Genomic DNA, 17,386 nt, shown 5'->3' with positions numbered 1-17,386 from the left:
AAGCCATCACAAATGGCAGACTGCAAAACCTAATCTCCAAGAGGGAGACCTCGTCCTCCTTAAGGATAAGGAAGCTCATCGAAACGACTGACCAATGGGTCTTATCACCAAGGTTACACCAAGCAATGACGGGAAGATCCGTAAGGTAGAAGTCAAGTTTACGAAGGGCGGTTCAACTCCTATTTTGTTTCATCCAGTCACTGAGCTTGTGCTACTTTTACCAAAGGAGGGCATCACATAAAGTCGTTGCTTATGGACACAGCTCACAGCAGGGAGCCTACTGCCATATATTCCTCCAGCTGTGTTGGAACATTCGAACCTTTGAACTTTCTCCAGCGGATTGTTGGGTTGGTGGAAGTGTTTGCACGTTGCAGCTTCCCCAATCTGAAGATGGGTTTACGTTTGGACTTGGACTATTCCGCTGTTTAGGACTTCATGCCTCAACTGAAGATTGGACCATGCCAATTGGACTACCACTGTTGTTGTTATTACTTGTATGCTTATTTTCCTTTTGTTTTTCAGGTCTACAGTGACATCCCCAGAGGATATCATAAGAATTGTGAAGTCTAAAGATTTCAGACGGGGAGTGTTATGTCCCATGAATGAGACATTTTACAGACTGTCCTGTACACTTTACATGCTGTATTGCAGTTCTCATATTGTTTATTGTTGCTATGTGTTCCTGTGTTTTGCATAGCTGAAATCCTCCCTTTCCATCAAGTTTGTCCCTTCTGTCTCCCTGTCTCCCTCTGCTGGGTGTCATGTCACTTCCTTCTTCTTCTCCCTGTGTCTCAGTCTCCATCTTGGCTTCATTAGAGGCACATGTGCTTTTAGCTTGTCTCAAAGAAAGTCTTTTTTACTTGCTGCTGCTGCTGTTTATGCATTCAACAAGAATTCTTAAAGAAATCAAAGTCTCTTCTGGATTCTTCATAACATGTGTGCCGGCAGCTGAGTTAAGCTATCTGCGAACGTCGCCAATTGTAAGTAAGGTGAAGAGATTCATCATCTCACAGAGACATATTTGCAGCCACAGGCCCCAGGGACAGAATAAGGACTATTTAATTCCTAAACAGAGAGAGAGGTACAGATTATATATATATATATATATATATATATATATATATATATATATATATATATATACACACATACAGTTGAAACCAGTCGTTTCCATACCTATATATAATGACACATATACATGTTTTTCTCAATATCTGACATGAAATCATGTAAACTTTTGACTTTGCAGTAAGAAATAAAAACGCCTTAAAACATTCCCTCTCTCATTATTCTGGCATTTGGCAAACATTAATACTTCTGGTAAAACTAATTGACCTAAAAGGGGAAAGGTTTATTCTGATTCCATGTCAGATATTGAGAAAAACATGCATATGTGTCTTTTTACATAGCGGATGGAAATGTTTGTATATATATATATATATATATATATAAATATATATATATAAAATATACAATCTTCCTTCTCACCCCCAATGTGGGTGGTCTTTTTTTGTCCTTTCTCATTCTCGGGTCCTCTACCAGAGGCCTGGAAGTTTGAGAGTTCTGAGCAGAATCTTAGTTCCCAGCATTGCGCTTATCTGTACAGACCTCAGATGTTGCTCCTGGGATCTGTTGTAGCCATTCTTCCAACTTAGGTGTCACTGCTCCAAATGCTCCTATCACCATTGGAATCACTGTTGCCTTCACCTTCCACTTCTGCTCGTGTTCTCCTTTGAAGCCCTGGTATTGCTCCAGCTTCTCATGATCCTTCTTTCTGATCTTGCTTTCACTTGGTACTGCCACATCTATTATCATTGCTGTCTTCTGGTCCTTCTCTACTATCACAATGTCTGGTTGGTTAGCCAACACCTGCTTATCTTGAACTCCCACAGGATTTTAGTCTTTCATTCTCCACCACTTTCTCTGGGGTCTTCCACTTGGACTTAGGGGGACTGAGCCCATATGCCGTACAAATGTTCCTGTATACAATTCCCGCTACTTGGTTGTGGTGTTCGGTATATGCTGTTCCTGCTTGCATTTTGCATCCTGCCACTATGTGTTGGACGGTTTCTGAGGTTTCTTTGACTGGTCTGCACATTGGGTCTTGTCTTGTGTGGTAGATTCCTGCTTCTCTGAATCTGGTACTTAGTGCTTGCTCTTGTGCTGCTATGATTAGTGCCTCTATGCTGTCTCAGAGTCCAGCTTTCTTCAGCCATTGGTAGGATTTCTCCATGTCAGCCACCTCCATTATCTGTCAATGGTACATCCCATGCAGCGGCTTGTCTTGCCATGGCGCTTCATGTTCCTGCTCTTCCTTCCAGATCTGTTGTTGCCTTAGGCTTTCTCTCAGCATCTCATCTTTTGGTGCCATTTTTCTGATGTATTCCTGGATACTCCTTGCTTCATCTGTGATGGTTGCTTGGATGCTTATCAAGCCTCGACCACCCTCCTTTCTGTTGGCATACAATCTTTGGGTGTTAGACTTAGGGTGGAGACCTCCAAGCATTGTGAAGAGCTTTCAAGTCTTCACATCTGCAGCTTCCATCTCTTCTTTTGGATAGCTCACTATGCCAGCAGGGTATCTGATAATTGGCAGGGCATATGTATTGATGGCGCTGATTTTATTCTTCTCATTGAGCTGGCTCTTGAGGACCTGTCTTACCCTTTGATGTTATTTGGATGTTGCTACTTTCCTTGCCTCCTCATCATAGTTACCGTATCCCTGTGGGATGCCAAGGTACTTGTAGCATGTCTGTACATCTGCTATGTGTCCTGCTCGTAATTCCACTCCATCAGTCTTGACTACCTTGCCTCTCTTGATGATCAACCTGACGCACTTCTCCAGTCTAAAAGATATCCCAATGTCTTCACTGTAGATCCTTGTCAGGTAGATCAGTGAATTGATGTCTTGTTTGTTTTTCGCATACAGCTTGATGTCATCCATGTAGAGGAGGTGGCTGATGATGCTTCCACTCTTGAACTTGTATCCATAGCCAGACTCTAATTATCTGACTGACGGGGTTCAAGCCTATGCAGAACAGCAATGGGGACAGTTCATCACCTTGGTACATGCCGCATTTGATGGTCACTTGTGCTAGTTGTCTTGAGTTGACTTCCAATGTTGTTCTCCATTGCCCCACTGAGTTTCTGAGGGAGGTTCTTAGTTTTCTGTTGACATTATAGAGAGCCAAGCATTCACAGATCCATGTTTGTGGCACTGAGTTATAGGCTTTCCTGTAGTCAATCCAGGCTGTGCTGAGATTGGTCTGTCTGGATCTTGAGCCTTGAGGGAATGCTCTGTCTACTAGGATCTGAGCTGGATTCATGTACTGGTTCATATGGTTCTGTAGCTTGGTGGCTATGAAGCCTGACAGGAGTTTCCCTGTTGTGGTAAGTGTTATGATCAGGTCGCCTTGGAGCAGCATGAAATGACCTTCGCTGGAGCAGTGGTAACTTTACTGACCGCAAACCCTGATCCTATCACCGCAACTAGAAGTAGCCGTGGGGTGTGCCTAACCAGACCTAGACACCTCGACACAGCCTAAGGACTAAATATCCCTAAAGATGGAAATAGGAAAACTCTCTTGCCTCAGAGTAGACCCCCAAAGGATAGGTAGCCCCCCACAAATAATGACTGTGAGTAGGAGAAAAAAAGACACACGCAGACAGAAAACAGGGATAAGCAAAGGAGGCCACTTCTACCTAGATAGGAAAGGATAGTACAGGATACTATGCGGTCAGCAAAACACTACAAAATATCCACAGCAGAAAAATACAAAAACTCCACCACCTAACTAAAGATGTGGAGAGTATATCTGCGACTCCAGCGAGTCCAACTAGACTGAGAAAAACATCAGGCACAGTCTAGCAGGAACAAAATAGAAACAAGATAAGCACAGAAAATAAACACACAGCAGTGTGTCTAAAAAATGAAGCAAACACTTATCTTAGCTGAATTGGCAGCAAGCAGGAGAGGCCAGGCAGAGGACCAACACTTCCAAAGGAACATTGACTACTGGCAAGGACTAATGAGTCCTGCACAGCTAAATACCCCAGTCAGAATTGCAATTAGCAGAAACACCTGTCCAAGACTGCTGCTCAGGAATAACTGCATTACCATCAACAACCACCGGAGGGAGCCCAAGAGCAGAATTCACAACAGGTAAGGCAGGTTATTGGTAGTTGGATGGAACTGTTACTTTGTGAGGATCCTTCATGACCAGCACTGTTTTTCCTTCTGTTAGGCAAGCTGGGTGCTGGCCTACTTCTAGCAGTTGGTTCATCTGCTTTGCCATGCGTTCACATACCACTGTTAATTTCTTTAGCCAGTAGGTGTGGGTCATGTCTCGGCCAGGTGTTGTCCAGCTCTTCATGTTCTTGACACGCTGTTGGATGTCTGACTGGTTCTTGCTCTAGGTGGTAGTCATCTCACCTCTTTATGTAAATAAATATATAATTTTACATTATATAAAAAGGTATATACATGTGCAAATTCTCTTCTCTCTCTCTGAATATTTATTTATGGAAATGCTATGTTACATATTGTAGAAGAATTGATTGCATCAACCAGACAAGGCTCACATAATAGTCAGATGCAACTGGGCGGGGAGCTTCCCTATAATGCCCTACTGCTATCATATCACATGGAATAGCACAACCAATCAGAATGGACTATTATAGCCTGTATAAAAGCAGAGGCAGAGAATTCAGAAGTTAGCTATGAAGGTATGGAGAGAAAACTACAAAATACTAAAGAGACTGTACAGTTAGTGTGTGTACCAGCTTGGAAGACGATTAGTGTGTGAGGAACAAGCTGTTGGCTACTATCCGTTTACCTTTAGCCATAAACGTTAAGGTCACTTTGACATTAATAAGGCTGTATTTGAGTTAAATAGCTTAAAAATAGTTGGATACAGTACTAGGAGACCTCAGAGTGTTACACACGTCTTCTCAGGGAAATTGGAGACTTTAGAGTATTTCAAATTTGTGGAATATTCATTTGTTGCAAATCGAACATTTTGGGAAAAAAGTAGCAAAACTGCATAACTCAAATTAAAAAAACTTCACATTTCTTTTTGATGTCTGCTAGGCAAATCCTGACAAACCTGGCTTCCGATGTCCTGGGGTTGATTGGGTAAAGCAATCCTTGTGATCCCCGGGAGATCAATGAGAGTCAGATCTGGGACGTTTGGAGAGATGATTTCCAACGTTATGAGATCTTCGCTGATTCCGTTTCCTGAGCCGGCTACAATGTCTTGTGCTGGGAAGAAAAATAGTAAGTAGGTAGGAAAGACAAGTGTCAGGAAGATATCAGTTCTGTGACCGAGTTCTTCTAAAACTAAGTTCCTAAAATCTCCAAACCATTATTTTTCCCTTTACCTCTCCGAACTTCAGCCTCCACAGCGAAGGGTCCCGGAATATTTGTTTTTGTATTTCTATAAATAATTCTTCCAAACCACGGGGAGTTGGTGGCAGATTTTTTCAGCTTCAGCTCAAGGGGGCAACGTGTAACAATACCTGTAGAGGAAAAAATAAAATATAAATGAATTGGGTATAGCAATATGATTGGTGCCATCATTTTGTAAGATGTGGAGGTGTCTCCTCCTTTTTTTATTGGCTTAATTGTTTTATTGCTCAAAAGCTGAGCCCGGTCCATATAAAATATATATATACTGTGTATGTATGTATGTATGTATGTATGTATGTATGTATGTATGTATGTATATATATATATATATACACACACACATACATACACAGTATATATTTCCTCCAGGGCACTAAGTGCGTTAAGGAGTTAAGCTAATTTGTATAATGAGCTGACTTTTATGTGGACATCCATAGAGCGGGTGGGAGGATTTCCATTTATCTCCACCCCAGGGTTGGTCTGTGGCTTAAGTAGCTGGCCTTCAGAGGCAGCAGGGTTCAGTGTCTGGAGAGGAACACTCCAAAGAAATGTTTATGTTTTGATTAAACCTGAACCGTGGGCCTTGCTAACCCTGAATTGGCTGATCCCCGCTGATACAAAGACTTTGCCTAGTGCTAGCTTTTGTTTTGCTGTTTTGCCCAGAGGGCCGTGTTTACTTTGTGCTTGAGCTTGGTTTACGCCGCATCTAAAGAAACCAAGTGAATTCCTAAAGCCACAGTGTTCCCGTGTCTACCTCCGTGTACAGCCGAGTGAGCCGATCTACCACTATACATATATATATATATATATATATATATATATATATATATATAAATATATACACTCTATATATGTGCCAATGTTGTGTCATCTTGCATAAAATAGAAAGCTATAAAAATGTTTTGTGTAACCTCAAAATAGTGCCAATAATTAAGGAAACCCTCATGGGGTTAAAAAATAGTGACACAAACCAATTTTTTTTTAAATAAGCAATGCTTATATTTTAGTTTCGAAGCTGCTCCGGTGCTATAACTATTATGGTCCTTGCCTGTGACATGTCACACAAATGTGGATGTTCAGCACTCAACCTCTGTAGCAAATGCAGGACCACTCCAGATGCTGGGGAAGTAACAGGTGAGCATTGCTTACTCAAGTATTCCTTTTTTATGCTCTCAATTTTTTTTATCAATTCCCTGGTGTTAGAAAAAAAACATCAATAATATCATCATTACCACCAAATTATTATAAACTTTCCTGGTGGTCTGGGGTAGAGAAGAACTAACACAAGCTTTCCTGGTGGTCTAGGGTATCGGAGGAATAACAGCAACTTATCTGTGGCAGAAGTGATGTGTTACCCTTCCTAGGCCGCCAAGTGAAGCTTGTAAAACCCCTGCAATACCCTAAACCACTAGGGAATCTTGTATTACCCCCAATATCCTAAACCAAACAGAAGATGGTGTTACCCATCTGCTACCCCAGACAACTAGAAAATGTTACCCTCTCCACTACACTAGACCAACAGGGAATCTAATGTTACCCCATAAATTCCCTAGTACAATGGGAAAGCAAATGAGTGATGAGCAAATTTGTTCGAAAAACGATCACCAAACATAAATTCTGCATGAATATGGCACATTCGGATTCATGATCGGAAACACGAGCAAATTTTTATAAAATCGGAAAAAAGGTAAGATTCGGTGAAAAGAGGAGGGGAGGAGGTTTACAGAGCTCAAGCCGCGTCGTTCTTGCAAACAGTCATTTTTCCCCCGTAACTTTGTGTGCACATTGCATCTAGCCAATCAATGTGCAGGTGTAAGGAGGAAGACTGGGCTGCAGGTGCCTTAATCATGCTGGGTCCGGAACTGCTGAGGCTGCGTCCTATGATGCCCGGGAAAAGAATGGGGGACAGGACAGGCCCCATGACCCAGAAAGAGGGGGCATGAGTAAGCCAGGCAGAGAGAAGAAAGCGCAAAGAAACAGTCAGTTTCCCGCCGGCAGCGTGAGCAGAAGCAGGCGTGCGTGCGGCACGCTCTGCAAAGTTACAGGCCGCGCAGCAGAGATAAGGACAGAGCACAGATCCAGGACGGCTGCATAAGAGACTTACTGCGTGAGAGACTTTCTGGTATTGGGGATGTGCAGAGCAACGTGTGCCAGGCAGTTTAGCATGAATCGGCAGCAGCGTGCAGCCAGGTGAGCAGCCTGCTCCGTCCTCTGAGTGCCGGCATCACAACGGGCTGCGTTGTTTGGTCCCCGCTGCTTCCAGCGGGACCGCTGCAGAGGGAAGTGCTGTGCGCTCAGTAGCTGCTAGAGACAGAAGTGCCGTGCGCTCAGTGACTGAGTACCGCACACGTGCAGATGACAGAAGGCCGGACAGACTTTTGCGGCCTAACTTGCCACTTGCTTCCCACCTGTTTACATTTGACTCTTGACAGTGCCGTGGCCTTGTTTGTTTTGGCCGCACGTGCTTATGGACTAGGGGCTCAGCGGAAGGTACCAGAAACCGACCGCTGCCACCAGAAGACGGACCATTGTTGGCAGGACCCCACTGGAACGGCACAGCGCCGGCCATTGTTGGCGCTGCCACCCTCCAAGCTTCAGCAGAAGACTGGGAAGCCTTTGACACGATAAATGATATAAGGAACTGCCTTTAACATGTTTATTGCTCATTAACTCTACCTATTGCTTACCCTTAAAGCGTTTATCTCCCTGCGTGGAGTATCCCCTGTTAAAATTAAAACTGTTAACCCTTTCTCTGCCTCTCTTGCGTGACTGCATCCCGCAACCTGCTTACACAGGAAACACCCACAATGTCCTGACACAACGGCTTGTGTCATTAGCTGCTGAAATCACATGTCCCTATCCATATAAAGAGCGGACATCTTGTTTTAGCGCTATTTTGGCACTGCAACAGCCCAGAGAGGCTGCTCCTGATGCTGTCACTGTTAGCAGCAAGATTTTAGCTAGTTAGCTATTCAGTTGTATATCAGTCAGATAGTGTAGCAAGCTAGTGTCCAGTGTGGCTGTAAAAATTTACCTTCCAGCATTTTTGGGGGCTATTACTGAGGTCCACAGATAAAGCCGGCAGGGCACATGTCCAACAAGTGAGTTGTGCGCTGCTTCTATTGTTCTCCGTGCACGAGTATAGCGTTCTAAATAATATTTTTTCACTAGCTAAATGTGAAACAGCTTACTGTATCCCACCTTGTCATTTAGTGCTGTGGTGATATAAAACTGTCTGCAGACCTAAGGCACGTTAAAAATATTTATAATTTTTCAGTTTAAAAAGTTAGACAGCCCGCCATATCACACTTTGTCATTTTGTTGGGTTGAAATTAAGCTGTAGAGGCCTGATCCAGAGGCCACCCAAAAATTCTTGTGTTCCTAAAAGGATCTGACTTGAAAATAGTTTGCAGCATCTAGTGTGTTATAGAGGCCTGATCAAGAGGCCAGAAAAAATCTTCTGTTCCTACTGTCATACAGTAGGAGACATCTGACTTTCAAATTGTTTGTAGCATATCTTCTTTGTCATACAGTCCTCATCCACACTCAAACAATTCTTTCTTCTGTGACTAACACGATACAGCACACCATATATCACCTTGGAATTTACTGTTGCTGAAATTCAGCTGTTTGCAGAGGTGGTGCAGAGTTTAAAATCTATTTTTTGTTGTTGCTAATACTGTGCTTCTATCACACTATCTGAGCAACATGACTGGGAAAAAGTGAGGCTGTGGTGGAAGGGGAATTAGGCTTGGTGTTCAAGGTGTATCTGGCGTAAGTGGCAATGTTTGTGAAAGCACTAGTAAACCAACAACGTCACTTCCTATGCAAAGATAACTGACAACTTCTGTTCTGGACTACCTTTCTTTGGCAGACGCACAGCGGTACGCCTTGTCAAGAGGAGGAAATCTGCACCGATGTCCAAAAATTTTTTAGCTTGGGTCCAGAGCAGGATGAAGTAGGGTCCGAACAGCCTCCTGACCCTCATCATCAGATGTTAACCCCTGGGGAGGTGATCCTGATGAGACTCAGATATCTGAGGCTCACACGGACTGTACTAAGCTGTCAGGGCAGGAAGAGGAGGACGCTGACTCCAAGGGCAAGAATGTAATAACACAGAGGATGATGATGATGAGGTGTTAGATCCCAGTTGGCGTGAACATAGAGGCACACAGCTAAGTAGGTCATCTGAGGAGGATGACGAGGAGGTTACATTGCGCTGTATGTCGTAGACGCGTAGTGATGCAGCCACGATGAGCAATGCATCCTCAGCCACTAATGTGGCTGTAACCAGCAGCGTCCGCATGTCTGCAGCTCACAGTGGTAGCAAGGGTTGCCTACCCTGGGTCTTTATTGACACTGCAAAGGATGAGCCAACTCACGTAATCTGCCAACTTTAAAAGAAAAACTGAGTGAAAAGTGCAATAATTTGACTACTACATGTATGAACCACATGAGCAATCAACATGCATTACTGTGGGAATCACACTGCGCAAAAATGCGGATCAGCGAACCTCAACCACCATCAGCCGCCCCATCAATTGCATCTGCTGCTTCTTCCTGCTCCTCTGTTACCGTGCCAACTATAGAGATGCAGGTCTTTGACCGCAAAATCTCGGGTACTTTACCCGCTCAGTCATGCTGACTGAGAGCTCACCATCGGCTGTAACGGAAGCAGACATGCCTGCTGTTTTTGACTGATTCAGAGAATGAGTACACCACAAGTTTCTCAATCCACCATAACATCTCCGCCAGCACCTCTCTCTAAGTCCAGCAGTTTGTCCTGTTCATTGTACTCCGCCCTCTCTCAGCACTGCAGCCAGCCCACTGGGCCTTGGGCCGTGGAGAGCCTGGAGGGGCATGACTAAGCGATCACCTGACTATTCACTAGAGCCTCTGATGGTGAGGTTAGACTTGGCTGCCGATGAATGTCAGGTGCCACTCCAGGACAGACCAACAGACGAGCAGCAGCTGGACCCAGAGGACAGACTGGAGGGAACAGCTGGCAGAGTCTGTATTAGAATGCAGCAGAGTTTTTATCAAAGTGCAGCAGGCAGGTTTCACACCAGAGTGCAGCAGGCAGGATTCACACCAGAGTGCAGCAGGCAGGATTCACACCAGAGTGCAGCAGGCAGGATTTGCACCAGAGTGCATAAGGGACAGGTATGCAACTTTACACAACTTAGACTGCAAAACAGGAATGTTGCTCAGGCACCTCCCCAGTGGAGAGGAAGCAATATATAAACAATGCCTCACAACCATTGGTTGGAGAGGAAATAGCAAGTGCCCACACTGGCCCTTTAAGAGGGCGGGAGTGCGTGCGTGTCCTAAGGACACGGCTAGAAACCCGTCTGGAAGTGCTGCTGGGAGCACGCGGAGCATGAGGAAGAGAGGAACCGACCGTAGCGCGGGTGAGTGAACTGACATGCTGGAGACCCTGCCTGTCAGAGTAGGAATCCGGCGTGGTACTAATAATTTCTAGTGTTAACCCTCCACTACCCTAGACCAGGGGTCCCCAACTCCAGTCCTCAAGGCCCACCAACATGTCATGTTTTCAGGATTTCCTTAGTCTTGCCCAGGTAATAATTGCATCACCTGTGCATTGCAAAGGAAATCCTGAAAACATGACCTGTTGGTGGGCCTTGAGGACTGGAGTTGGGGACCCCTGCCCTAGACCACCAAGAACCTGGCATTAGTCACTTTCTTTACCCTAGACCACTAGGGAGGCTGGTGTTAAACACCTTCTAACCCCAAAACAACAGAGAATTTTGTGTCACTACACCAGTACCCTAGACCTCCAGGAAGCTAACGTTAGTCACACGTATATACTAGAACCCCAGGGAAGTTAATGTTACCTTCTCCAATAACCTGCACCACAGGAAAGCTGCAATTAATCTTTCCCATACCCTAGACCAACAGAAAAGCTGGTGTTACCCTTCTACTGCCCTAAACCAAATGGGAAGTTGTGTTACTACCCTATATCCCCAGTAAGGTGGCATTAATCCCACCTGTACCCTAGACCACCAGTAAAGCTGGTGACATACCCCCACTAACCCAAACCAGCAGGAAGCCTCCCGTGGCTTAGACCTCCTGGAAGCAGTTGTTACCCCACTATTATCCTAGAAAAAAAGCTGCTATTATCACCTCCATTAAGGGTCTGTGTATAGCTTTGGTTGTACTTCAGTGTAATGTATTTTAATTAGGGGACACTTGGCTTTGAAACAATAACAAATCCTGCCATTGACCATGAATTATTACTGCTATTACTCCAGACCACAAGGGAACTGGACATTCACCATTTCCCTACCCAAAACCATCAGAGCGGCTAGGACAGGTAGAAAATCTCTCACCGGTGCCTCTGGGAAGTGTGACTCCAGACAAAGCCTCCAGGACTGAGCTTTTACCAGAACTCTGATCACCAATGACAGCAATCGCTGGTAACGCCAGATCCTTCTCCACCCCAAACGACCGAAGGGAGTCAATGAGGTCAATACACGGGCGGATCTTCTCTTGGAATCCCTTGTCCATAAGTGCAACTGTTGCAGGCTTTAAAAAAACAGAAAGAAATAGACTGCATATATAATATATGATAAATAGATTATAGATAGAAAGTTAGATTGCTAGACAGATATTATAATAGATAGATAGATAGATAATATATGTATATATATATATATAGATAGATAATAGGTATATAGATAATAGATAGATAATAGATATAATACAATAATAGATGATAATAATACGGTGATAGATAGATAGATAGATAGATAGATAGATAGATAGATAGATAGATAGATAGATAGATAGATAGATAGATAGATAGATAAAGTCGCCATGATGACATTGTGTCAATAAACCAAAAAATCCTTTTGGACCTTGGAGTCCTGCCTTTATCTTTTTTTGGACATAATATGTTGATAAATAAAAAAAAAATCTATGTTGCCTCTCCTTTGGGGAGAAATTAGCAATCAAATGGGTGTTATCACACAGTTTTCACTGGGGACATGTTCTTCTCCCTTCTTCTTCTACGATGCTGACCGATCATAAGGCAGTAAGGCGAGAAAACGAGCATGTACAATTTTGGGCATTTCAATTTTGTAGTAATCCATCTGCCTTCCAGATTAACACATTTTGTAACTTCATAGTGAAGACTTTTATAGACACATCTATACCAAATGTTTTTGTACTAATTTTTTTTTAGCATCTTAAAATGGGGGAGATTTCAATAATTATGGTTTTTATCTTTTCATATATATAACTAGAGTGGATGGTATGTAATAAGGGACTGTGTTATACATGATAAAAGAGGAAACTATGTAACTAAGGATGGTGTTATACTGTTATACATAATGAGTGAGTACACTATATACTAAGGGAATGTGCTATACATAAAAAGAGACTACACTATATACTGAGAGATGGCGCTATACATAATAAGCGAGTACACTATATACTAAGGGACTGTGCTATGTATAATAAGTGAGTACACTATATACTACGGGACTGTGTTAAACATAATAAGCAATAATAACGTCTTCCTTCACCGCCCCCTGTTCCTAAATCCATTGTAATTTCCCCTTCCCAATTCCCCACACCCCTCATTGTCCTCCTCCCCCTGCATCCCATTATTTTCCTCTCCCCCACCTCTCTCATTGCTTTCTACCCACCACTCATAATTGCCCTTTCCACCATCTCTATCATTGCTTTCTACCCACCACCCATCATTGCCCATTCCACCAGCTCCATCATTTCCTCCTCCCCTATCAACCCAATCATTGCCCTTTCCACTACCACCATCATTGCCTTTCCCCCCACCACCCCATCATTGTCCATTTCACCACCTCCATCATTTCCTCCTCCCCTATCAACCCAATCATTGCCCTTTCCACTACCACCATCATTGCCTTTCCCCCCCCACCACCCCATCATTGTCCATTTCACCACCTCCATCATTTCCTCCTCCCCCACCACTCCATTATTGGCTTCTCCCCATCACCCCATCATTGCCTTCTCCCCCATCATATCCCCCTCCTCCACCTACACACACAGCACCATTCACCTCTATGCACACACGCACACACACACACACACACACCACCACTCATCTCTACACACACACCAGACAGCACCTCTCACCTTCTCGCATGCTCTCCCGCAGCCACAGCATCACCGTCACGGCAGCTTCCTCTCACTGGCACAGAGGCCACGGCACTGAATGATGATGTCATCCAGACTGCTGTGTGAGACACGAAGCATGGGCAGGAAGCAGGATGGATCGCTGCAGCTCCACTGTCATTTTCTCTTGTAGGCAGCAGAGCTGCAGCGATCTCTCCCTGCCTGCCGCACATGAGGGCAATATGGCCAGGAGCCCCCTGGAGCCTCGGGGCTGGATAAACAGGCCAGATTGCCCTCATTTTTAGCCGCCCTGCAGGGCCCCCCGAAGCCTCTGGGCCCCGATGCAGCTGCACCGACTGTACATGCGGTGTTCTATAGAAAAGCCGGCAATTCAACGCGGTTTACAGTAAAATCACACTGACAGGTTAGAATAGAATAGCCAAAATAAATGTCTACACATAGAATAGGTATATATATATATATATATATATATATATATATATATATTATATATGTATTTATATTTCATACAGCGCCAGATAGCACAAAAGCCGGTAATTCAATTGCCGGCTTTTGCTATCTCCCTCCCAAATCCGACATGATATGAGACATGGTTTACATACAGTAAACCATTTCATATCCCTTATTTTTTAACATATTCCTCACTAATAATGTTCCAAGTGTCTATGGGCAAAATTTGGGCACTCTAGCTGTTAAAATAAAGGGATGTTCTGAATTTTTCTGAATATTTTCTCACGCTCGAGTTCATCTGAGGTTATGCCAGCAGGGGGCACAGCACCTCAAGTCTAGGTAGCTACGTTCCCCTTCATTCCCCAGTTTTTACAGGCAGGGGAGGCTGCATTAGCAGGCTCCTGCTTGTTAAATTGTTTAACCCCTTCAGATGGATTTACAGCGTGGGACAAGACTGAACAACGGAAGGTATGGGATATTGTTGATTTTTTATTTTAACTTTGCTTCAGATGACAAAGGTCTTCAATTAGATTGAGAGTATAATAAACTATTACAACACCCTGTGTCTTTATTTCAATAAAATACTTTTTTGCTAATGTGTGTGTGTTTTATTAACCATTTACTAGTATTGGATTAATAATGGATAGGTGTCTTATTGACGCCTCTCCATTATTAATCTGGCTTAATGTCACCTTACAATAGCAAGGTGACATTAACCCTTCATTACCCCATATCCCACCGCTACAGGGGAGTGGGAAGAGAGTGGCCAAGTGCCAGAATAGGCGCATCTTTCAGATCTGCCTTTTCTGTGGGGGGATGGGGGGCAGATGTTTTTAGCCGGGGGGGGGGGGGGGGGCAATAACCATGGTCCCTCTCTAGGCTATTAATATCTGCCCTTAGTCACTGGCTTTCCTATTCTGGCGGAGAAAATTGCACGGGAGCGCAATTATGCACACAGACACTTTGAACATTATTAGTGAGGAATATGTTAAAAAAAATAAGGGATATGAAATGATTTACTGTATGTAAACCATGTCTTATATTCTGTCGGGTTTGGAAGGAGATAGCAAAAGGCGGCAATTGAATTACCAGCTTTTAAGCTATCTAGCGCTGTATGAAATATAAATAAATATGTATAAATATATATATATATATATATATATATACACACATGTGTCACTGACATATACATATACATATATATATATATATATATATATATATATATATATATATACACCGTATATACTCGAGTATAAGCTGAGATTTTCAGCCCATTTTTTGGGGCTGAAAGTCCCCCTCTCGGCTTATACTCGAGTCATACCCAGTGGTCGGCAGGGGAGGGGGAGCGGGGGCTGTCTAATTATTCTCACCTGCTCCTGGCGCGGTCCCTGCACATCTTTTCCCCGCAGCTGACAGCTTCTTCCTGTACTGAGCGGTCACATGGTACTGCTCATTACAGTAATGAATATGCGGCTCCACCTCCCATAAGGGTGGAGCCAAATATTCATTACTGTAATGAGCGGTAACGGTGACGGCTCAGTAGAGGAAGAAGCAGCAGCGCCGGGGAAGCAGGGACTGCACCGCGCCAGGAACAGGTGCGTATAACGGGGAGGGGGAGAGCTGCGCTGCACGATATGCACCTGTTCCCCGTTCCAGCTGCCACTCAGTCTTCAGCGTGTTCTGCAGTGACATTCAGGTCAGAGGGCGCGGTGACGTGGTTAGTGCGCACCCTCTGCCTGAACGTCAGTGCTGAAGACGGAGCGGCGCCGCAACGAGGAGCAGGTAAATATTGAAAGTGCCGGGGGCCTGAGAGACGGAGAGGTGAGTATGTGATTTTTTTTTTAATCGCAGCAACCGCAAATGGGGCAAGTGTCTGTATGGAGCATCTTATGAGGCCATAACGTTTGTGCAGCACTATATGGGGCAAATATCTTTATGGAACATCTTATGGGGCCATAATCAACATTTGTGCAGCATTATATTGGGCAAATGTTTCTATGGAGCATCTTATGGGGCCATTATTAACCTTTATGCAGGATTATATGGGGCATATTTTAATATGGAGCATCTTATGGGGCCCATCATGAACTGTATGGAGCATTATATGGGGCTTCTGATTCAATATGGATATTCAAAAACATTTAACCTACTGATGTCTCAATTAATTTTACTTTTATTGGTATCTATTTTTACTTTTGACATTTACTGGTAGCTGCTGCATTTCCCACCCTAGGCTTATACTCGAGTCATTAAGTTTTCCCAGTTTTTTTGTGGCAAAATTAGGGGGGTCGGCTTATAATTGAGTATATATATATATATATATATATATATATATATATACATACACATGTTTTCATGAATATTTGAGCACATGGATCCATTGTATATCCGTATGTCCGTTTTGCAAGCCGACGAGAAAGTCTGGCTGTACAGATGCCATACGGATTACATACGGAGGATGACATGCGCAAAATACGCTGACACACCCTGCCTACGGATGACATACGGATCACTATTTGGGGACTATTTCTGCGTATTGCGTATGTAAAATACGGATTGTATTTCCCTACGCTGAGGGTGACTCTGGGCAAATTCTTATTAAGGTTTTAAATCTGACCCCTCACATGCCATAAATATGTATTTTGTTTTATGTAAAGTAAAAGCCGCTGTTCTGAATCTCCTGTTTTTCTTTTGTTCCTGCGTCTCTCCGTTCCTGAGATATGACCCTCTCTTCCCTGTATTTAATTTTTTTGGACTTTTTAGCCAAGTGGGCATTATCATCACTTCTTTTCTGTGTGCATCTTCCTGAGCACCATGCCCAGATGGATAAAATGATTATATACAGGGAAGAAAGAGCCGTATCTCTGGAATGGAGAGGAGTACAAACAAAAGAAAAACATCGCCGGCATTTACACTGGTTCAAAAAATACGTATTTACGGCTAATGACAGGTTTGCTTTAATACTCTTCATTTGTTTTCTTTAATGAGGATCTGTAAAAAAAAGAATTAGCGCAAGCAAGTATCTGGAAGAACACCATGCCATATGGCGGCACACGAGCGGAAAATGGACATGTCAGTGCTAATGTGAGTGCCCCTTACCGTATTATCTTGGTCTGGATAGTACTGGGGTGAAACTGGAGAACCAAAGCCTGGAATATATAAAAGAAAATATATCTCTCCCTCAGTTACAGGTTGTGCACACATGTGCAATGTTTGATGTTTTTTGTTCTGCAATTTTTACAATCTACAGTGCAGCAAAAAAGATAAAAAGCAGCAAAACTGCAAAAAGTAAACCCATGAATTACTCCTTAATAGTACGTTGCGGTTTGCGGGTAATTTTTCACAAACCACCACTGGTACAGAAGCTTTGCCCATGAAATCACTTGC

At 43.6% G+C, this 17,386-nt stretch overlaps 1 protein-coding gene across 1 annotated transcript in view; it reads right to left on the bottom strand.

Annotated features, from left to right (window-relative positions):
• Nucleotides 1-17,386, bottom strand: part of LOC138672581 (interferon-induced GTP-binding protein Mx-like) — a 66,147-nt gene that overhangs the window by 41,738 nt on the left and 7,023 nt on the right. Inside the window, exons 4-7 of the mRNA XM_069760710.1 lie at nt 17,099-17,148; nt 11,758-11,953; nt 5,380-5,517; nt 5,106-5,260 (exon numbers count right to left, since the gene is read on the bottom strand). Of these exons, the coding sequence (XP_069616811.1) occupies nt 5,106-5,260; nt 5,380-5,517; nt 11,758-11,953; nt 17,099-17,148 (539 nt within the window). The remainder of the gene's footprint in view (nt 1-5,105; nt 5,261-5,379; nt 5,518-11,757; nt 11,954-17,098; nt 17,149-17,386) is intronic.

Source organism: Ranitomeya imitator, chromosome 3 (assembly GCF_032444005.1).
Source record: "Ranitomeya imitator isolate aRanImi1 chromosome 3, aRanImi1.pri, whole genome shotgun sequence".
NCBI classification, from domain to species: domain Eukaryota; kingdom Metazoa; phylum Chordata; class Amphibia; order Anura; family Dendrobatidae; genus Ranitomeya; species Ranitomeya imitator.
The sequence above is the reverse complement of the archived record's forward strand: the minus strand, read 5'-3'. Positions and strand labels throughout refer to the sequence as shown.